At 69.8% G+C, this 21,003-nt stretch overlaps 1 protein-coding gene across 1 annotated transcript; it reads left to right on the forward strand.

Moving 5' to 3' along the window:
- Positions 1-1,127: 1,127 nt before the first annotated feature.
- On the forward strand, positions 1,128-20,198 carry BRD1 (bromodomain containing 1; the record flags this gene model as incomplete). Its single annotated transcript, XM_084254936.1, has 12 exons — positions 1,128-2,497; positions 5,656-5,812; positions 7,094-7,225; positions 7,355-7,483; positions 7,680-7,992; positions 9,116-9,376; positions 14,264-14,368; positions 17,794-17,923; positions 18,010-18,137; positions 18,723-18,832; positions 19,048-19,202; positions 19,801-20,198. 12 exons carry the CDS (start codon positions 1,128-1,130, stop codon positions 19,982-19,984), a joined length of 3,174 nt encoding a protein of 1,057 aa, XP_084111062.1. The 3' UTR covers positions 19,985-20,198.
- Between the last annotated feature and the right edge of the window lie 805 nt (positions 20,199-21,003).

The raw sequence follows: 21,003 nt of genomic DNA on the forward strand, positions 1-21,003 counted from the left end.
TGTCAGCGCGTAGCGTGAACACGGGTGACGGTTTCACCAAAAAAAGGAAGCCTGTGACCCAAAGGGCCAGCCTAGGAAGCCCGTTCAGGCTCTGCTGGGTCTTCTTTCTGCACCAAAGGGCGCCTCTGCCCATGGCTCTCCCCGGAGGTCAGCACCGAGGCAGCAGGGCTGGGGCCAGGCTCCCAGGATTGCCGGTGGCCTGCCAGCGCGGGGGCCAGAAGGGGCTGTCGGCCGGCAGAGGCAAACCAGCCTCTTCAGAGTCATCCTTGCTGTCAACGAAACGTGGTTGTCGGGACGCGTGGTCTGAGCCCTCTGGGGTCTTTAGGGTGCCTTGTTAGGGTGAGCCCTGATTTGCGGGGGTTCAGAGTTGGGAGTGTTCACCTGGGGCACTGGGAAGACAGGCCCCATAATGTCAGGTGGGGTATGTCCAGAGCACCAGCTCTTCTCAGTCTTTAGTCACTAGCCCCGTCTCCAGGCACCCCAACATGGGGCTCTGTAGGACTGGGGGTGGTGGGCCTTTCTGACTGGGCACCCCTTGAGCCAGGGTGAGCCCTGGACACACTGCTGGGGTCTGGGGCACTGGAGGAGAGGGGTGTGGTCAGCGCCGTGCTCTCAGCAAGCCCTGAGATGTGGCCGTGAAGGGCAGGTGGGCTGGCCTCAGGGTTTCTGTGGGGGTCAGGGGTGAGGCCCCACGGCAGTGGTCTTGCACCCCTTTGGGGCCTAGCGGGGCTGGTGGCCCTGGGCCGAGACAGGTGTGGCTGTGGTGGCGTGGCCGGGAGCTGCAGGGTTGGGGGCACTGGGCTCCAGGGGCAGCGAGGGGAAACAGAAGAGGAGAGTGGGAAGCAGGGGAGCCCTGTGGCCTCAGCTCTGCCTGCTGGTGGCCTCCTGCCTGCTGGGGAGGTTGCAGCTCCCCGTGGTGGTCGAATGGCGGTGGGGGTTGGAGGGGCCAGTCCTACCTCAGTACCTGGATTCCCCCGGGGGACGTGCTCGGGGCCGGTGGAGGTGGTGGAGAGAGGCGGCTGGGACTCTCGAGTGCCGCCTTGGGGTAGCCTTGGGGTATGTGCGGGCGCTTGGTCCCCTGCACGGAGCTAACGTCGCCTCTGCTCTGGTCAGGTCGCCGTTGCCAAATGAGGAGGAAAGGCCGCTGCCACCGAGGCGCCGCAGCGAGGCACCCTTCCTCCCCGCGCAGCTCCCGCCACTCCCCCACTCGGGAGACCCTGACCTACGCGCAGGCACAGAGGATGGTGGAGATCGAGATCGAGGGGCGCCTGCACCGGATCAGCATCTTCGACCCGCTGGAGATCATCTTGGAGGACGACCTCACGGCCCAGGAGATGAGCGAGTGCAACAGCAACAAGGAGAACAGCGAGCGGCCCCCCGCCTGCCTGCGGACTAAGCGGCACCGCAGTAGCCGCGCCAGGAAGAAGGGTGAGGCCCCGGCCGGCACCCCCGGCACCCCCGCTGCCCCCGCCAGTGCGCTGCCCGAGCCCAAGGTGCGCCTGGTGGAGTACAGCCCCCCGTCGGCCCCGCGCCGGCCCCCCGTGTACTACAAGTTCGTGGAGAAGTCGGCGGAGGAGCTGGACCACGAGGTGGAGTACGACATGGACGAGGAGGACTATGCCTGGCTGGAGCTCGTCAACGAGCGGCGCCGCGGCGACTGCGTCTCGGCCGTGTCGCAGGGCGTCTTCGAGTTCCTCATGGACCGCTTTGAGAAGGAGTCGCACTGCGAGACCCAGAAGCAGGGGGAGCCGCAGTCTCTCATCGACGAGGACGCGGTGTGCTGCGTCTGCATGGACGGCGAGTGCCAGAACAGCAACGCCATCCTCTTCTGCGACCTGTGCAACCTGGCTGTGCACCAGGAGTGCTACGGGGTGCCCTACATCCCCGAGGGCCAGTGGCTGTGCCGCCACTGCCTGCAGGCCCGCGCCCGCCCCGCCGACTGCGTGCTGTGCCCCAACCGCGGCGGTGCCTTCAAGAAGACGGATGACGACCGGTGGGGCCACGTGGTGTGCGCCCTGTGGATCCCGGAGGTGGGCTTCGCCAACACCGTGTTCATCGAGCCCATCGACGGCGTGAGGAACATCCCGCCCGCCCGCTGGAGGCTGACCTGCTACCTCTGCAAGCAGAAGGGCGTGGGCGCCTGCATCCAGTGCCACAAGGCCAACTGCTACACCGCCTTCCACGTGACCTGCGCCCAGCGCGCCGGCCTCTACATGAAGATGGAGCCCGTCAAGGAGCTGGCGGGCGGCAGCGCCACCTTCTCCGTCAGGAAGACCGCCTACTGTGACGCCCACACGCCCCCGGGCTGCACCCGCCGGCCGCTGAACATTTACGGGGACGCGGAGACGCGCAACGGCGTGTGCCGCAAGGAGAGCGCGGTGAAGGCTGTCCGGGCCACGTCCAAGGTCCGCAAGAAGGCCAAGAAGGCCAAGAAGGCGCCGGCCGAGCCCTGTGCGGCGCTGCCGCCCCTGTGTGCGCCCTACATCCCCCCGCAGAGGTAAGCGCCACGGAGCGGGGTCGCCGCCCTCGACAAGCCCCACCCTGTGTGGGAGTGCGGAGGCCGCCGGAGGCGTGGCCTGGACGGACCCCTCGGTGCCGCTCCCTGGGGAGCCCTGGGCTGGCGGGGTCGGCCCCGTGGCGCACCAGCTGCTCCCGCCACCTCTTGCTTGGGGGAGACACTGTTTCTCCCCGTGGCTCCCGCCGAAGTGGAAGCTCGCTGGAGTGTTAGATTTCTTGGGACGTGCGCGGCGTGGCTGAGCCCGTGTGCAGGCCGCCTGCTCCCGTCCGGCTGCTCTGCAGAGCTGTGCCCGGGACTGGATCCCTGGCCGGCCCGACCCCCCCACCCCCGCACCCCCTCCTGCCCCGGCTGCCGTCTCTGGGTCCCAGTGTGCTCTTCTCCCGTCTGGCGAGGTGAGCGGCTTCGTGGGCCTGCCCTAGGCATGCGTGGTGCCATGAGCCTGGGGCGCGTCCCCCCACTCTGAGCTCGGGGGCAGGAGGGGCCTCGCTGCTGTGCAGGGCAGATGCGAGCCTGCAGCTGGACGTCCTGGGGGCAGGTGCGGCTCCCAGTGCGGCTGTGCGACTTGCGGATGCGGTGGGGCGGGAGCGACGGTCGGGGTGTTGAATGTGCACCCGCGTGTGCGTTTGTCTTGGGGTGTCGGGGCATTCCCGCCCCTGGAGTCGCCATGTACCCCTCTGTCCAGCAGGCGCCCAGCTTCCTTCTGTTCTAGGTGACCAGGTCTGGGCACAAGACCGCCCCGGGCTGGGGGCCCTTGCTGGGGGCGCTGAAGGGTGTCAGGGTGCAGGTTGCAAGCAGAGGGCGCAGGTTGCACCTGCAGACCTTGGGGCAGGCACGCCCGACCCCCCCTTTCCCGGGTGGGAGCCCCCTCCGCCGGAGCGTGGTCTCCCACGGCCTCCTCCACCCCCACGGGTCGGCAGTTCCCGACGCTCCCGTCGCGGTCAGGGTGGGAGGGGGTGTGCGGGGCAGCCCTTGGGCTGGGGTGAAGGTCCGTTTTCTTCCAGGAAGGGGCTGCTGACTTGGGGTGCAGGAGGCACTGTGGCGTGAAGCTGGGCACCCCTTACCTTCCGTGCGGCAGGGACACTCACAGCGGGCCCAGTAGGTGCGGCGGGGGGCGGGGGGCGGGGGGGGCGGCCTCCCTTCTTCCTTGCGGGGAACTGCAGGCCCTTGGCGAGCTGCTGCCCCAGGGCCCTGCGGGCGTGTCCGTGGCCGCCGTCCCTCCCTTGCTGGGGAAAGTGGAGGTTTCATCCGGTCAGCGCGTCTGAACCGGGCAGGGGGAGCTCCCGTCGGCCCGGCCCGGCCGTCCTGCGCCGTCAGCGCGTCGCCTTTCCTCGGGCGGCCCTTCTGCCCCCGCTCCCCGCCGCTGCCCTGGCGGCCGCCTCTGGCCGCGCTTTGGGTGCTGCAGCTTCCCTCGGGAGAAGGCAGGGGCTGAGGGCGGCCCTGACCTGGGCCCCGGCCGGCGGCCTCGGCCCCCGAGTGCCGTGGCGCGGCAGCAGCGGACAGCGAGGCCGCCTTCCCGCGTGAGCGAGGCCGCGGCGGGCGGAGCGAGTGCGGCTGCTGGCGGGTCTCGCGCCGTGGGCCTGGCTCCTCTCGTGTGTTTGGCCGCGACGCTGCTGCCGCGTGGTGGTCAGCGCGGCCAGGGCGCCTCTCCTAGGCTGGCCGGCCCCGGCAAGGTGAGTGCGTGTCTGGGCCGAGCCCGCGGCCGCCCCTCCCGAGCTCAGCGGTGCTGTGGGGGCCCCGCGTCCTGACCCCGGCAGCGTCCGCCTTCCCAGGCTTCCCCTCAGACGAGGGAGGGGCTGGCTCCGGAGCCGTCCTCCTGGCCGGGGCTCTGCCCGCGGGTGCGCGGGGCCCGTGGTGGGGCGCTGTGTGGGGAGAGTCTGGCCGTCCCCCCGTGCCCGTGGGGTTAAAATCAGAGCTCCGGGTGCTACCATGTCAAGCTCCGGCCACTGCCAGGTGGAGCTGCCCTTTCGCCCTCCATCACCCCTGGGCCGGGCAGCGTGCGGGTGTGGCGCCCGCGGGCAGCTGGCCACCCTGCCCGATGCGCGTGCCTGCTTAAGGCGCGCGCGCGCGCTGAGGCGGACGCCGGTGTGTGTGTTGGCCACTCGGTCCTGGAACGCTCCGTCACTCCTGCTGGAGCCCCGGCCCAGACTTCCCCGCCGGCCCCGCTGCCTTGTGCAGGCGTCCGCCGCTTCCTCTCGCACGGGGCGTGGCCTGGGGCCTCGTCCACCTGTTCGTGGGCACTGGGGGTCCCGCTTGTCTCTGGGCGCAGATCCGCGGCCTCCCTCTCCCTGGCCTCGGTCTTCGGGTGTGGGCCGTGGTGGGCTGCTTTGCTCTGCTCCCCAGGCTGCGCGTCCGTCCCTTTTCTTGCCAGCTGTCCTGGGGGCGTCCGGGGCCTCTTCCCCAGCAGTCTCAGCCGGGCCCGTGTCCCCCCGCACTGCCTGGCGCCAGCCTCCCTCTGGTCAGCCCTCACCCAGGGCGGCTCGCTGGCATCTTCGAGGAACCCAGTTTTGGCCTCCTTGAGGCTCTGTTGTGGGCTTTTTCCTTGTCCTCCCGTGGGCGCCGCTCAGGCTGTGGGCACAGTCGCTCTGCAGACAGAGGTTGGGTGGGCCACCGGGTCGCCTCTTCGGCCCTTAGTTTGCGTCCTTCTGACCGCTGGCCCGTTGGGCTCAGCTTGCTGGCATCGCTGCTTTTTGGAAATGGCTTTCCGAGGGAGGCAGGAGCAGGGTCCCTCCCCGCTTCCGATTGAAGTCCAGCGTTTCCCCCGAGGCCAGATAGCAGGGAGAGCGTCGGCAGGGGCGGGGTGGTCGTCATGGCCGACACTCCGGCACCAGCCTGCGTCCCCAAGTGCGAGATGAGGCCTCACCGCGGCGGTTCTGGTCTGGGCTTGGTCTCCTTGGTGCTGGCGTCCACTGTGGGTGGCGGCTCCTCGCTGCCTCCAGCCTGGCCGTCAGCCGGCGCCACTCCTGCTTTTCCCACCCCTTTGGGGAGACCGACTGGTGACCGGGGCTCCGCAGGGGCCGGCTGCGGGCAGTGCCCGGATGGGTCAGCACCCTCGGCCGCCTCCTGGTGCTCTTCCCCGGTCTTGGGTTGGGGCCGGGCCTCCGCCGGGCCTGGAGCTGACCTGGTGTTCTGTGTTTCAGACTGAACAGGATCGCCAACCAGGTGGCCATCCAGCGGAAGAAGCAGTTCGTGGAGCGAGCGCACAGCTACTGGCTGCTGAAGAGGCTGTCACGCAACGGGGCTCCCCTGCTGCGGCGCCTGCAGTCCAGCCTGCAGTCCCAGCGGCACACGCAGCAGGTGGGTGGGCGGGCGCGGAGTGCCTGGAGGGAGGGGCAGATCCGAGCTGCTCTCCAGTCTAGCTTTGGGCCTGGTTTATAAGTGGTTCTGGAAGCTTGGGTTTGGTCCTGGTTTTATTTGATGCCCCCGAAGTGACTTGGAGGCCCACATGCTCCTGGCATGTCGCCTGCGCCTGCCCAGAGGGCGTCTGGGGTTTTGGCTTCACCTGTGCGCCTGTGGGGTGGTGTCAGATCGGATCTGAGGCCCTTTGGGCTACCCGCACCGCCCCTGCGGCCTCCTGCAGAATGGCCATGGTCCCCTCCCTGGGTTGGGTCTGGCAGGGGCCCACACTCTGCCGGGTGGGCCACTCCCCACGCCAGTCAGGCTGCCCTCTCCCCGTTCGGCCTCTGGTCTCTCTGCCGCGGGACTCTGCGCACCTGCTGTGCCTGGCCTGGCCACGTAAGGGCTCGTCAGGGCCGGGTCAGCCCAGGAGGTGGCCCAGATGCCTTGCGCCTGCTGGCAGCGCTGAGGGCAGCACAGGGAACGGCTGGGTTGGGCCCTCAGTGCTCCCAGGGTGCAGGAGCAGGTCCTCAAGGCTGTGGAAGGTCCACTGGGGCCACTGGCCTGGCCCCAAAGGGCTGCCGGGATGTCTTCTGAGGCATGGGCGAGGAGGTCTGGTTTCCTGAGCCCCCCCCCCTGCTGCCGCCTGTGCCGGGTCTAGGCTGGGAACAGCACCCCCAGCAGGCCGGCGTGGGCACACGTGACACTGCCCGGTGTCCAGAGGGTGTGGGCACACGCTGAGTGGCTGCCAGGGACCCGGGGCCAGGAGACCAGTGGACTTGGACTAGGGTCAGGCAGAGCCGAGGCAAGATGGTTGCAAGCCTCCGGCGGGCCTGGCTGGGGGCAGAGGGTGTCCCACTGCCGCGTGGGTGCCAGCGGTGTCAGGGCAGGGCTGCAGGGTGGTGCTGGGCCTCTTGCAAAGTGTCTCGCTTCTCCCTCACGGCTCCCTGCTGCCCGCTCCCCACTGGCTCCAGCCGTCCCCAGCGCTTGGCTTCCCACGCAGCTTCGGCATCAGTCTGCCCTTTGAAGCGGGGGCCCTGGGTGGGCCTTGCAGGTCATGCCCGCAGCTGCGAGAGTGTAGCGGTGACCAGGGCTGCCCGCACTTGGGATCTCTGTCCCTGCCTGGGGTGCAGTAGTGCCTGCCCCTGGGGTTGGGGCCTGGGGGCTTCCTGCCCTCTGGCCCCGTGAAGGCCTGGGCTCCTCCGGGTCTCGGTGCCTTCTGACGCCGCCCTCTGTCCTCAGCGGGAGAATGACGAGGAGATCCAGGCAGCCAAGGAGAAGCTGAAGTTCTGGCAGCGGCTGCGCCACGATCTGGAGCGCGCCCGCCTGCTGACTGAGCTGCTGCGCAAGCGCGAGAAGCTCAAGCGGGAGCAGGTGAGCGCCCCGCCCCCCAACAGTGCAGGCCGGCCCCCCCACAGTGCGGCCACATGCAGCGAGTCGAGCGCCCGGGGCCCGGGTGGGAGTGGGTGGTGCGGGCACTGAGCTGACCCCTGCTGCCCACAGGTAAAGGTGGAGCAGCTGGCCCTGGAGCTGCGGCTGACCCCGCTCACAGCCCTGCTGCGCTCGGTGCTGGAGCAGCTGCAGGAGAAGGACCCTGCCCGCATCTTCGCCCAGCCCGTGAGCCTAAAGGAGGTGGGTGCCCCCACTTCCCTGGTGGGGGCAGAGGGTGGCTGCCCGCCGCCTGGGTGTGGAGGCTGGTCGCCAGGTCCCACGAGGGGGCCGGGTGGGGTTGCAGTCGCTGGAGCCCCGAGTGCCGGTGCTGTCAGCGGGGTGTGGGGACGAGGGTCTTTCCCCGTTGGTAAACGACTGTTTCTCTCCCCGTAACCAGGTGCCAGATTATCTGGATCACATCAAACGCCCCATGGACTTTGCCACGATGAGGAAGCGGCTGGAAGCCCAAGGGTATAAAAACCTCACTGAGTTTGAGGAGGATTTTGATCTCATTGTAGATAACTGCATGAAGTACAACGCCAAGGACACGGTGTTCTATAGGGCCGCGGTGAGGCTGCGCGACCAGGGCGGTGTCGTCCTGAGGCAGGCCCGGCGCCAGGCGGACAGCATTGGCTTCGAGGAGGCCACGGGGATGCACCTGCCTGAGCGGCCAGCCGCGGCCCCTCGGCGGCCTTTCTGCTGGGAGGACGGTAAGCACCGGACGGGGCGCCCGCACTCGCCTGCCTTGCCCGGGGCCGCGAGCACAGCAGCCTTGAGGCCGACCCAGATGGGCTCCCCCCATCTGGGTCCAACTTCAGTGCAGGCGGGAGGGGCTGGGCCGTTGGGTGGGGCTCGGCCTGCCGTAGGGTCGCTGGCGCGGGTCACTCCCTGGACGGTCTCCAGGCCAGTTGCGTAGCTGCTGTGAGCTGCTGTGCACGCTTCTGGGGTGCCGGCCGTGGGCCCAGGGTGGGGGAGCTTGGCTCTGACCTACCCTGGGGTGCCCAGCGAGGTGCTGCCAGCTGAGGGCCGGCCGCGGGCTTGCACCGCTGGTGCTGGCGCCTCAGCTTGTCGTCCTCAGCCTGTCCCGGCCGCACTCCCGAGAGCGCCGCGCCTGGTCTCTCCCGGGGGGGTTAAGGGCGAGGGGCTCTAAATCTCATTGTCGACGAGGCGGCTGCCGGCCAGCGATGGGGGTCGTGTGGCGGGGGCTCCTGCTGAGGGCACGTGGCAGGTGGTGGGGTGGGTGCCTGTCAGCTCGCAGCTCAGACTGCTCGGACTCGGTGCTTCCTTCTGCGCCCACTTAACGCCAGTTGTGTCAGGGTTGCCCCGAAACCCAGTTTCCGGCCGCCTCTCACTGAGGCCGCTCGGCCTGACCCGTCCCTGCTCACTAGCTGGGGTTGAGGCAGTGGGGTTTCGGCACCGCGTGTCCCTGACCTTCAGGGGGTGCTCCGGCCTTGCAGCCCAGTGGCAGTGAATCGCGGTGGCCTGGATCTGGGGTGTGATAGGTTAGTGGGCACCCGGCCCCCGTTAGAGCCAGCTGGGCGCGGCCCCATTAGTGCGAGCCTGTCAGCCCAGCTGCGGTGCTGGGTGGTGGAGCTGGCTCCTCTGTGGGGTGTCCTGGCCATACTGTCGCAAGGTCTGCTCGGGCCAGACACCTCGGCCACGTGTACTAGCCAGCCACGGCAGTTCATGCTCCCTCAGGAGCACCTGAGTCCCTGGCGGTCCGGAGGGTGGGTCGTGGGTCCCCCGGGGCTGCCGGCGTGGACCGGGATGGACCGGAGCTGGGATGAACGCGGTTTCCCCGGGGGCGAGGCTGATGGGTGTCCTTTGCTTCAGTGGACAGGTTGCTGGACCCGGCCAACCGGGCACACATGGTGCTGCAGGAGCAGCTGAGAGAGCTGCTGGACAAGCTGGACCTCACTTGCGCCATGAAGTCCAGCGGCTCCCGGAGCAAACGTGCCAAGTTGCTGAAGAAAGAGATCGCGCTGTTGCGGAGCAAGCTGAGCCAGCAGCACAGCCAGCCCCCGCCGGCGGAATCAGGTACTGGAGGCTTCGAAGAGGAAGGTGCTCGGCCGGGGCAGGAGCCAGGGGAGGAAGGTAAGCACTGGGGGGCAGTGGGCAAGGCTCCAGGGGGTTCAGGGGCTCAGCCCAAGGGAAGGCGCAAGCCCCGGGGCTGCGTCTCGGCGTCCACAGCTGGGGTGTGAGCTCGGCAGGTGACTCGGCTGCCTGAACAGCCGCTCAGGAGGGAGGCTAGGACCGGGGCCGCCTCCCGGACGGTCGAGTGGGGCTGCGCCGTCGTGGGGCGCTGGTCCTCGCCGTATCTTCCCAGGGTGCTGGCCGTGCACCCGACTCAGCTGTGCTGGCCTCGCAGTGGGAGGTGTGCCTGGGCTGCCCACGAGCCCATTGAGGTGCGGCACCCGGCGGGTGCAAACCCCTCCTGCTCCGTGATGGTAGGGCCTGCTCCTTTCTGGGCGCGGGATGGAGCTGGTGGACCTGCCAGCGCTGCGGTGGGGGCGCCATCAGGGCTGTTCCCCGAGCGGCCAGAGAGAGCAGAGACCTCCCAGGGCCACGGCCATCAGGGTCTGCTTCTCCAGGAGCTGCGGCCTGCTGCGTGCTCTGCGCGGGCGCCCCATCTAGCCCTCATGCCCCGCCCCTCTGGGCCAGCTTGGCGCTGCTCCAGCGGCTGCCGTGACCCCCCCCCCACCGCCCTTTAGAGCCTTGCTCCGCGCGCACGGCCGCGACGCCCTCGTCGTCTGTCGCCTGCTGCGTGTTCCGGCTCCTCCCTGGGGTCCCGCAGTGGGAGACACCGGGTGCAGCCCCAGGCCGAGTGGAAGGCTTTCCCACCAGCACCCCTTTTCCCGACCTCTGTGGCCCGTGTGGGGTTTGTCCTGGGAGCGCTGTGTCCGGGGCCCTGCTGTCCCGGGGCCCACCGGGCTGCCCTGCCAGCGGTCCGCTCCCTTCCCTTGGGGGACGCTGCTTTGAGGGTATGATTGGACCCGAAGAGGGTGACTTGGGGACAGGGCCTGCGAGCGAGTCACCGCCATTGGAGCCCGCCCGGAGGGCTTGCTGCCCCGGCCGCCCCTCCTCCCTACAAGCAGGCTCCTCGGCCCCCTTTATGCGCCACCGCACTCACTGAAGAGTGGGTGCCCAGGGCACCCGCTTCCGGGGCGGGGCGGGCTGGGGGCAGCCTGCCGGGTCCAGGGTGTGAGGGTCCAGGCAGGGCCGCTGGGCAGAGGCGCCCCACGTGGCGTGCATGCGGGCCCGGCTCTGGGCGTGCGCCCGGGGCGGAGGCGGCGTCTGCAGCAGGACCGTCAGCCCTGCGAGGGCGTCTGGTCCCCCGTGTGGCAGTTTGACACCAGGTGGCTCCCTCTGGGCGAGCTTGGGCAGGGAGTCGGGGCGCCATGGGTGTCCTGGGGGCCAGAGTCGAGGAGGTGTGAGGTGCGGCGGCCGGTCCTCTTCCCTGCACGGTCCGAGCTGGGGCCAGAGTGGCCGCGGGCTGCCAGCGCTTGGGGCCGGCATCTGTGTTGCCAGGGAGGGTGGGCACATGTGCACCGGCAGGCGCCCCGGTGTCAGGGTCAGGAGCGGCGCTCTCGCTGGCCTGGGGCTTCACTGCTCAGCCCGCGGGTATGCTCGGCAGTGGGCAAGAGCTGTGGAGTTGGCTGTCGGGCCTGGGCGTCGGCGGGCCGCAGCTGGGGGCCTGCTTTGTGCAAGGCCTCGCCGGAGCCCGTGGGGCACGGGACGGGGTGGCGCTCAGGCCTCCCCCGCTAAGCGGTGGTGTTGCTGAGTAGGCCTGTAAGACGCGGAGCTGGGTAGAGGCACCGCCCGGAGGGGGGCAGCAGGCAAGGCGTCCTGTGTGGTGTGCGTGGTGTGTGGGGGGTGGCGTGTATGGGGTGGGGTGTTGGGGGTATGTGGGGGTGTATGTGTGTAGTGTGGCGTGTGAGGTGTGGGCTGTGGGGGATGTGTGGGGTGTATGTGGGATGTGTGGGGGTATGTGGCAGGTGTGGGGGTATATGTATGGTGGGGCGTGTGGAGTGTGGTGTGTGGGCATGCATGTGCGGGGAGTGGTGTGTATGGAGTGTGGGTGGGGTGTGGTGTGGTGGTGTGTGGATGTGGTGTGGGGGGTGTGTATGGGGTATGGTATGGGGTGGGGTGTGGGGTGTGAGGGGTGGTGTGGGGTGCGTATATTTGGGGGGGAGTGTGGGGGGCATGGGGAGTGTGGGGTGTGTGTGGGGTGTGGTGTGGGGGGGTGGGGTGGGGTGTGAGGGGTGGGGTGGGTGTGTGGGGTGTGTGGGGTGCGGGTGTGTGAGTGGGGTGTGTGTGTATGTGTGGTGGGGGTGTTTGGGGTGTGGTGTGGGGGTGTGTGTGGCATGTGGGGGGTGTGTGTGGTGTGGGGGTGTGGTGTGTGGGGAGTGTGTTGGGTGTGAGGTATAGTGTGGAGTGTGTGTGTGTGGTGTGTGTGGTGTATGGTGTATGTGTGGGGTGGTGTGAGGTGTGTGTGGTATGTATGTGTGGTGTGTGTGTGGGGTTTTGTGTGTGTGTGGTGTGTGTGTGTGATGGGTGTGGTGTGTGTGGTGTTTGTGTGGTGTGCCTGTGGTGTGTGGGGTGGGTGTGTGTGGTGCGTGTGTGTGGTGTTTGTATGTATGGGGTGTGGGGGGTGGGGTGGGGTGTGCGGTGTGTGGCATGTGTGGTTTCTGTGGCGTGTGTGGTGTGTGTGTGGGGTGCGTATGTGTGGCGTGCGTGTGTGGGATATGTGTATGTGTGGGGTGTGGTGTTTGTGGGGTGGGTATGTGGTGGGTGTGTGGTTGATGTGGTGTGTGGTGTGTATGTGGCGGGTGTGTGGTGTGTGTGTGTGGGGTGTTGTGTGGCGTGTGGGGCATGTGGCGTGCGTGTGGTGTGTGGCGTGTGTGGTGCAGTGTGTGTGTGGCGTGTGTGGTGCGTTGTGTGTGGCATGTGTATGGGGTGGGGTATATGTGTGGGGTGTGTGGGATGTTTGGTGGGTGTGGTGGGTATGGTGTGTGTGGGTGTGTGTGTGTGGTGTGCATGTGTGTGGGGTATGTGTGTGTGTGGTGTGTGGGGTATGTGTGGTGTTTGGTGGGTGTGGTGTGTGTATGTTGTGCGTGGGGTGGGGTGTGTAGTGTGTGATGTGGGGTGGCGTGTGGGGGGTGTGTGTGGTATGTGTGGTGTGTGTGATGTGTGTAGTGTGTGCATAGTGTGTGGTGTGTGTGGGGTGCGTGTGGTGTGTGTATGTGTGTGGGGTGTGGGGTGTGGTATGTATGGTGTGTGTGGTATGTGTGGTGTGGTGTGTGTCTGGGTATGGTGTATGTGGTGTGTGTGGTGTGTGTGATGGGTATGGTGTGTGTGGGGGGTGTGCAGGGAGCTTGTGTGTGGCGGGTATGGTGTATGTGGTGTGTGTGGGGTGGGGTGTGGTGTGTGTGGCTTGTGGTGCGTGTGTGGTGTGTGTGTGATGTGTGTGGTGTGGGGTGGGGTGTGTTTGGTGTGGGGGGTGCATGTGGGGTGTGTAGTGTGGGGGGATGTATGGGGGGTGTGTGTGTGGTATGGGGAGTATGTGTGGTGTGGGGGGTGTGGTGTGTGGGGGGTGTGGGGGGTGAATGGTGTGTGGGGTGTGGTGGGGTGTGGGGGGTGTGGTGCGTGGGGTGTGTGTTGTGTGGGGTGGGGTGTGGGGTGTGTGGTGCGTGGGGTGGGGTGCGTGTGGTGTGTGGGGGGTGTGAGTGGTGTGTGGGGTGTGTGGTGCGTGGGGCGTGTGGTGTGTGTGGTGTGGGGTGTGGTGTGGTGCGTGGGGTGTGTAGGGTGGGGTGTGGTGTGGTGCGTGGGGTGTGTAGGGTGTGGTGTGGGGTGTGGTGGGGTGTGTGGGGGGTGGGGGGTGTGTGAGGTGCGTGGGGGTGTGTGTGGTGTGGTGTGGCGCGGTGCGTGGTGTGTGTGGTGTGGTGCGTGGGGGGGTGTGTGGTGTGGTATGGTGTGTGGTGTGTGTGGTGTGTGTGTGGAGTGTGGTGTGGGGTGTGTGGGGTGTGGGGTGTGTGTGGGGTGTGGTGTGTGTGGTGTGGGGAGTGTGGTGTGTGTGTGTGGGGTGTGGTGTGGGGTGTGTGTGGGGTGTGGGGTGTGGGGTGTGTATGGGGTGTGGTGGGGTGTGGTGTGTGTGGTGTGTGTGGTGTGTGGTGTGTGTGGGGGTGTGTGGTGTGGGGTGTGTGTGGTGTGGGGGGTGTGGGGTGGTGTGGGGTGTGGTGTGTGTGGGGTTTGTGTGGTGTGTGGTATGTGTGTGTGGGGTATGTGGTGTGGGGTGTGTTGTGTGTGGGGTGTGGTGTGTGTGGGGTTTGTGTGGTGTGTGGGGTGTGGTGTGTGGTGCGTGTGGTGTGGGGCGGTGGCGCGGCCGTGGGCGTCTCGCGCTGGCGTCCGCGTCCTCGGGCGGGCGGGCGGGCGGCCGGGGCCTCCGTCTTGGGCCCGGGCGGGGCGGGGCGGGGCGGGGCGGGGCGGGGCGGGCGGCGCAGGTAAGTGGAGCCGGGCCGGGCCGGGCCGGGCCGAGGCCGCCCGGGGAGGCGGCGCCCGCCGGGCGCGAGGACGGGCGAGGACGGGCGTCACGAATCACTGTATCTATAATTCTTTCAGGCGCTAGGTCTCCCCCTAGCCTTGGGCCGCCGGACGCAGCGGCTCCGCCTCCACGCCCGGAGCCCCGCCCAGAGCCTCCAACCCCGAGCCCCGTAGAGCTCCGCCCCGGGCAGGGCGGGCCCAAGCGAGTCTCGTTCGCGCCCGCGCCCGCGCCCGCGCCGCGCGGCCGCCCTCCGGGCCCCGCCCTGGCCTGCGGCGCGGCGCCGGCGGCCCCCGCGGGGGCGGAGCCAGCGAGCGACGCGGCGAGCCGCGCCCCTGCGCCCGGCGGCCCGGCGAAACGTGTAAGCCCCCCCGCGCCTGCCACGACCTCCGCCGCCCGGCCCGCCGCCGGCGCGCCCGGGACCAAAACCTTTCTGTCTGTAGTCCTCCCGAGGTTGGACGCGCTCCTGCAGCCACGGAAGCGGTCGCGCAGCGCCTGCGGAGACCCCGCGGCGGAGGAGGGCTCCCCGGGGAAGCGCCTGGACACAGGTAACCGCGCGCCGCCGCCGCGCGCCCGCCCTGCGCGCCCGCCCTGCGCGCCCGCCCTGCGCGCCCGGCCCGCCCTGCGCGCCCCGCGGTCGGTCGCCGGGGCCGCGGGGGCGCCGTCGGGCGGGAGCGCGCGGGCCCGACGCCCCCGACGCGCGTCCCGGGCTCGCTCTCCGCGCGCGCCGTCTCGCTCGGCCCCCGCCCGCGCCGCGTCTGCGCTCGGGCTCCGGACGGTCGGCCGGGAGCCGCGGGGCCGGCCGGTGTGCGTCTTGACCGCCTGGCGGGGCGCCCCGGGGCGGCCGCAGCCTGGAGCCGCCTCCGCGCGCAGCCCCGGGTCCGCAGCCGGCGGCCGGGCGGGGCCCGTCTCCTGCCGGTGGGGGGCTGGGGCGCCGGCCCCTGGAGGCCGGTGCTGGGCGCGCCGGGTCTTCGGCCCACCCGCCGGGTCCCTGGGGCGCCTCCGGAGCAGGTGCGGTTTGCCCCCTGGCTGGCGCGGCTTTCGGGGTGCGCCTCCCATGCTCCTAGTAGGACACCCCGCGCCCCTCCGGCCCCCTGTCGCGTCTGTGCCAACTTGTGGGGTCGCCGGCCCGCCCGCCTCGGAGGAGCGCGTGGGGTTCAGTGTTCGGGGCCGGTGGCGGCGGCTGCAGGGCTGCGCGCGGGTCCCCTGTTGCCCCACGTGGCCGAGCCACGGCGGCCTCGCCCCTGCGGCCTGAGCCTTGGCATCGCCCCGCAGCGCCCGCGCTCTCGTTTTTGGGGTCCCTGGAGCCCGAGGCTTCCCGCTGCGAGCCGGCACCGGCATCCCCCGTGCGGCGCGCGCCCCCCCCAGGGCCGTCGGTGCGGCTCGTGGGGCCTCGCGCTGGCGTCGCGCGGGTGCGCGCGGGTGCGCGGGCGCGCAGGCCTGCGCCGGTCCGGCCGGTGCGCTCTTGGCCGGTGCAGGGGGGGCCGCCGCGCCCCGCCCCACTAAATGGCTTTTTCGCTGTTTTCCAGGTTCTCATTTTAACCACTAACATGCTGGGTAGCTCCCTCTTTGGACCCTAATTGTTTTCTTTGCTCAACCTGGACCGGAGCGCGGCCGGCGGCCGTTCGGAGAGCAGACGGCCCGGCCCGGCGTCTCGTGATCTCGCGGATGACGATGGACGCGCCTTAACATCCTCTAACAAACCCGCGCGCCGCGCTGGCCCTGACGCCCCACCGCCTCGCGCCGCCCGCCCGCCCGTGGACAGAGCCGCGCCCTCCGCGGGCACCGCGCGCTCCCGGGCCCCGTGGACGGCGCGGCCGGCCCGGCCTCGCGACCCGCGTGGCTTCCCGGCCTCCCTCCGGTGGCCGCCCTCCCTCCGCCTCTCGAGCGGGGTGTCCGTGTCCTCCGCGGGCGCCGCGCCGGCCTCTGCCCCCGCCCCTCCGCGGCCGCCTGGGCAGTGCGCGTGGCCGGGCCCCTTGCTGTGCGCGTGCTCGTTGGAAGTCTGAAAAACTGAGCAAGAAATGCAACGTCGTTGCCAGCAGAAAAATAAAAACGTCTGAAGAAAATAACTGCACCCCCACCCCACCCCACCCCACCCCACCCCAGCGCTCGCGGGGCGGCCCCTGCGTCCCCCCACCGCCCTGCTCGCTCCCGCTGGGGCTGCCGTCCAGAAGCCGCTTCCGGACTCGGGCCGTCGGGCCTGGCCCTGGGGAGCCCCCGGCTCCGCCTTGGCCCGGCGCTCAGGCCCCACAGCTGGTCCTCACGGTTCGCTGTGGCGCTGCCCACTGCTGTCCCCCAAGGCCCCGGGCCCTGCCGCGGGCGGCGTCGTGGGGAGCTGGCCCGGGCCCGGCCCACCCGTGGGTCCGCTCCAGCCCGGCGGGCCCGGCTCCCCCGCCCCGCCCCGCCCCTTCCGGCCCCGCCCGTTGGCGGCCTCGACCCGGCCCTGCCCGCCCCGCCCCGCCCCGCCCCGATCTGGCTTCGGCCGCGTCTTTGGCATTTGCGGGGCGCCCGTTTGGTGGCGCCGCCTGCGCCCTGGCTCTGCGGGCGGCTCGGCTTGCTTTGCGTCAGCCCCTCGGGCGCCTTTCCGCGTCGTGTCCGCCCCTCGCGGGCCGGCCCGGCTGGCGGGCGGGCGGGCGTCCGCTTGCTCCGACGTCGTTGCTGGGAGCAGGCGCCGCCGTCCGGGTCCGGATGGAGGATGGCGGGGTGCCTGGGGTCGCCCGGGGCGCTGCCCGGAGCCGGGGTGGCCAGGGGCCCCTGCTCGCTCCTGGCCTCCCTGGGGAGCGCCCGGGGACGCCCGGCGGGAGGCGGAGGCGGCGGGAGCTGCGAGCTCTCGTCCCTCAGCGCCGGCGCCTCCAAGGGCCCCTGCGCGCCACCCGGCAGGGGACGCCGCCGTCCCCGGGGGGCGCCGTGGGCTTCCGGCCTGTGGCTCCTGGGTCTCCTTGTTCTCCGGGCAGGTCTGCGTGCCGTGGCTGGGCCTGGGGGCTCCGCCGCCGGCGTGTGGAGGGGCGTCTCCCGTGTGGCGGGGGTGGGAGGGCAGTGCCGACCCCAGCCGGCCCTGCACGCGCCTCGGCGGGCTCTTGGCCGGGCCTTGGGGCCTGGACTGGCCACGCGATGTTGGCCGCCTCATCCAGACCGCCGCCTGCCCCCGGCCCTGGACTGCGGCCCCCGCGCATCTGAGCCTGGCCTGCGGCGACATCCAGGCTTCCCCGGGGACGCCCAGCTCTGGGGTCCTGCCCGGCAGGCTGGACTTGCCCTTCTCGGAGTTGAGGGATCTCTGCTCCCGGGGCCTCCTCCCACTGCGCCTCACCTGTGGGGGGGCTGGTGCCGTGCTTCGGTGGGGCCGGCTGGTGCGCTGCAGCCGCTCTCCTGGGAGCCCGGGCTGCCCGGGCTCTGCGGCCTCTGCCAGCTGCCCTCACGGCCTGTCCACGCCCTCGTGGGAAGATCCCTCCTCGTCAGCGGCCAGGCTGGCAACCCACTCGAGCAGGCGTGGGGCCTGGGCTTTTAGAAATCGGTTTCTAAGCATGGGGGATGGGATTCTTTTTTGAAGAAAATATCCGCCTGCCCCCCGCCGTGGCCCCGGGGGCGGTGGTCACCCCCACTCTGCCACCGGGGTAGGGTGGAGGTGCGCTGTGTGTCTGTGGACGGCAGGCCGGGCTGCGTGGCCGGGGTCCGCCACGACCAGGCTGGAGGTGTGTGGCAGGGTTGGCGTTCGGGGCACAGGGCCGCCTGCGGGCCCTGTGCTGGGCTCCGGCGTGCGGGCCGGTCGGTCGGGCCGGGCCTGTTGTGGGGCTCCACCTGCCGCCGTAGGGGGTTTCGCCAGGTGTCTCGGGCTGCGAGTCCAGGAGCCGAGAACCTGAGCGTGTCTTGTCTCGGCGGCGCCAGCCTTCCTTTGGGCTCCGGGTCGTGTCTGCGCGGGAGGGGCCGGGGAGGCGGGCCCGACGGTACTGAGCTGGGGCCGCCACCTGTGTTGCAGGGCTCACCAATGGCTTTGGGGGTGCACGAAGTGAGCAGGAGCTGGCCCCAGGGAGGAAGGCCGCTCCCCGCCGGCGCTGTGCCTCGGAGTCTAGCCTGTCCTCCAGCAGCGGCCCGCTCTGTGACTCAAGGTGGGTGCCCTGCCCCGGGGATGGGCCGCCCCGCGCCTTCTGCCGGTGGGCCGCACCCGCTGACCCTGCTCTGCTCTCCTCCGCAGTCTCGGTGCCCCCAAGTGTGGGCGGGGCAAGCCGGCGCTGGTGCGCAGGCACACGCTGGAGGACCGCAGCCAGCTGATCTCCTGCATCGAGAGCGGGGACTACGCCCGGGCGGCCAGGATCGCGGCAGGTGGGGCACGGTGTGCAGGCAGGTGGGTGCGGCGGGCAGGCGGGCGGGCGGGCTGCGTCCCTGGCTGTGTGCGGCCCTCGGCTCTAGGGAGCTGCAGGGGGCCCTCTCACACCTTCAGAGCCTCAAGGAGGCCAAGGGCCCCCGCGCAGGGTGGCCAGCGTGAGGGGTCAGGTCAGAGCGGGGAAGCGACTGAGCAGGGAGAGACAATGCCCTGCTGTGGGGAGGGCCTGGGATGGCCAGGACCCCGCGGACTGGCGGGCGGCTCCTGCGGCCAGGTGTGTCGAGGGCCAGAGCAGGGGGAGCCGGCCCAAGGGGCGTCAGCTGCAGGGGCCTTTTCCTGGGAGGTTGGCTGGGGAGCTCAGGAGGGTGAGATGTGGGGGACCTGGAGGTGAGCGGACCTTGAGTTTGGGACGGGGGTGGGGGCACGACGTGCAGAAGCTCTGGGGCGAGGCAGCTGGGTTGGCCATCTGCCCTCTTAAGCCCCCCGAGCGGTTGTTGGGGACAATGTGGGCCCGGCGGATCTGCCTCGATGTGCAGCGCGGGGCTCCTCCTGGCTGCTCACTGCTTCCCTCTCCCCCTCCCCAGAAGTCGGTCAGAACAGCATGTGGATTTCAACTGATGCCGCGGCCTCTGTCCTGGAGCCCCTGAAAGTCGTGTGGGCCAAGTGCAGTGGCTACCCCTCGTACCCAGCCCTGGTGAGCGGGGTGTCTGCGGGAGCAGCCCCTGGGCCCCGAGCCCTTAGCCCTGGACCCTGTGTCTGCGCCTGGTGCTGGGTGTGCGGGGGTGCCCATGTGGAGTGTGCACGAGGGGCGGGTGTTAGCGGCTCCCTCGAGACCCACCTATGGTTGGGCCGGGCTCCAGGGGTGCGGTGAGCGGGTGCTTGTGTGTGACCGGCCTCCTGCTCCTGTAGATCATTGACCCCAAGATGCCGCGAGTGCCTGGCCACCACAATGGAGTGACCATCCCCGCCCCGCCCCTGGATGTGCTGAAGATCGGCGAGCACATGCAGACCAAGGCGGACGAGAAGCTCTTCCTGGTGCTGTTTTTCGACAACAAACGGAGTTGGTGAGCCTGGCGCCTGCATTGGCCTGTCGCTGCTGGGTGGCTGCGGGAGAGGGGTGGCTGTGGCCCTTGGTCCTGGAGGCCTGGCCCTGCTGTGGTGCCTGGCCCTGAGGCCTGGGCCCATTCCCTGGTGCCTTCCTCCCCGCTGTGGTCCACAAGGACTCGGCCCCAGGCCCCAACTGGCCCTGGCTGGCCCCAGCTGGCTGTCCATGGTCTCTGCATTGCAGCCGGGCCTGCTGCTCAGCAAGAGCACCACCTGCAGCTCCCAGAGCACGCCGGGGCTGCCCGACTCCCTGCCCCGGCGCCCCCTGCTTCAGCCCTGCTCCTCCAGGAGCATGCTGGCACGGCTGCGTCCCGGCCAGGGCGCCCCCTCCTGTGCGGCCGTGCCCCTCAGAAGGGTCGGTGGGACCTCTGTCCCCTGCCTGGCACCTCTCCAGGAAGCGGGGGCTGCGGGCTGCCAGGGAGGTGGGGGGGGGAAGACAGTCCCTGGATAGGGCTGCTTTCTGGTCCCCACACCCAAGGGTGCTGGCCCTTGGCCAGGCAGATGCTGTGGGGGCGGCCCTGAGCGTCAGCGCTTACCGCCCCTCCCCCTCTTTAATAGGCAGTGGCTCCCGAAGTCCAAAATGGTCCCCCTCGGCGTGGACGAGACGATAGACAAGCTGAAGATGATGGAGGGGAGGAACTCCAGCATCCGCAAGGCCGTGAGGATCGCCTTCGACCGCGCCATGAACCACCTGAGCCGCGTGCACGGGGAGCCGGCCAGCGACCTGAGCGACATCGACTGACGGCCGCGCGGGCGGGCTGTACATGCTGTATATCGCCAGACCTAACTTATTCCGGCTCGGCCTGGTCTCCCGTGTCCGTTTCGGGACGGGGGAGGTTTTATCTCCGTGTTTTCTACGAAGCCATCCCTGCCCCGCGGCCCGCGCCGCCCCCGCCGTGGTCTGTAGCTTTTTTTTTTTTAAAGACTTTTGAATGTTTAATAATTTTGTAAATCATCCTCTTTACACAGAGTACCTCTTATTTAATAAGATGGGGTGTACATTTACAACGACAAATGTGTATTTTAAGAAAGAAAATGACATTATTTTGAATGGTACTTTGTGGAAAGAGGCGGAGAAGAGACGCGATCTCTGCGGTCACTGCGAGTCACCAAAAACACTCCCGCGGGCGGGCCCGGCCCGGCCCCGCCCCGGCCCCGCCTCCGACCACGCCCCCGGCCCGGCCCCGCCTCCGACCACGCCCCCGGCCCCGCCCCCGGCGCGCCCGCCCGCCCGCGGGCCGCCTCCCGGCGGATTATTTATTGTAGAAAGTGTACTCTTTGCTTTATAATGAGAATAAATTTGCAGAGGTATATTGATACGCATTTTATACAGGCGCCCGCCGGCTGCGGGCCGCCGTCCCCCGGGCCGCCCGCCGCCCTCCGCAGCGGTGGCCGGCGCGCCGTCCGGCCGGGTGCTGGGGGGCGCCCCGTCGTGGGGGGGGGGGCGGGGGCCGTCATGGGGGGCGCCCCGTCGGGGGGCGCGGCCGCTTTTTATATTGAAAATAAAGTCGAGATGCGCACGTGTGGCCGTTCTGTCCGTCGTCTCGCCGGCCCGCGGGTGGTTCATCACCGCACCCGCTGGCCTTACCTCGGGGTTTCTGGGCGTTTCCAGTCGTAACGTCCCCAGGAAACGCGCGAATAAAGCGTCTCCCTTCTGCCTCGGCTGTGTCTGCCGCGGCCCCCCCCTCCCGCCTCCCGCGCCCCCCCCCCCCCGCCTCCCGTGGCCCCCGCCCCCCGGCCCCGGCCCCGGGCTCCCGCCCG

This window comes from Talpa europaea (assembly GCF_964194135.1).
Source record: "Talpa europaea genome assembly, chromosome: 15".
Taxonomy (NCBI): domain Eukaryota; kingdom Metazoa; phylum Chordata; class Mammalia; order Eulipotyphla; family Talpidae; genus Talpa; species Talpa europaea.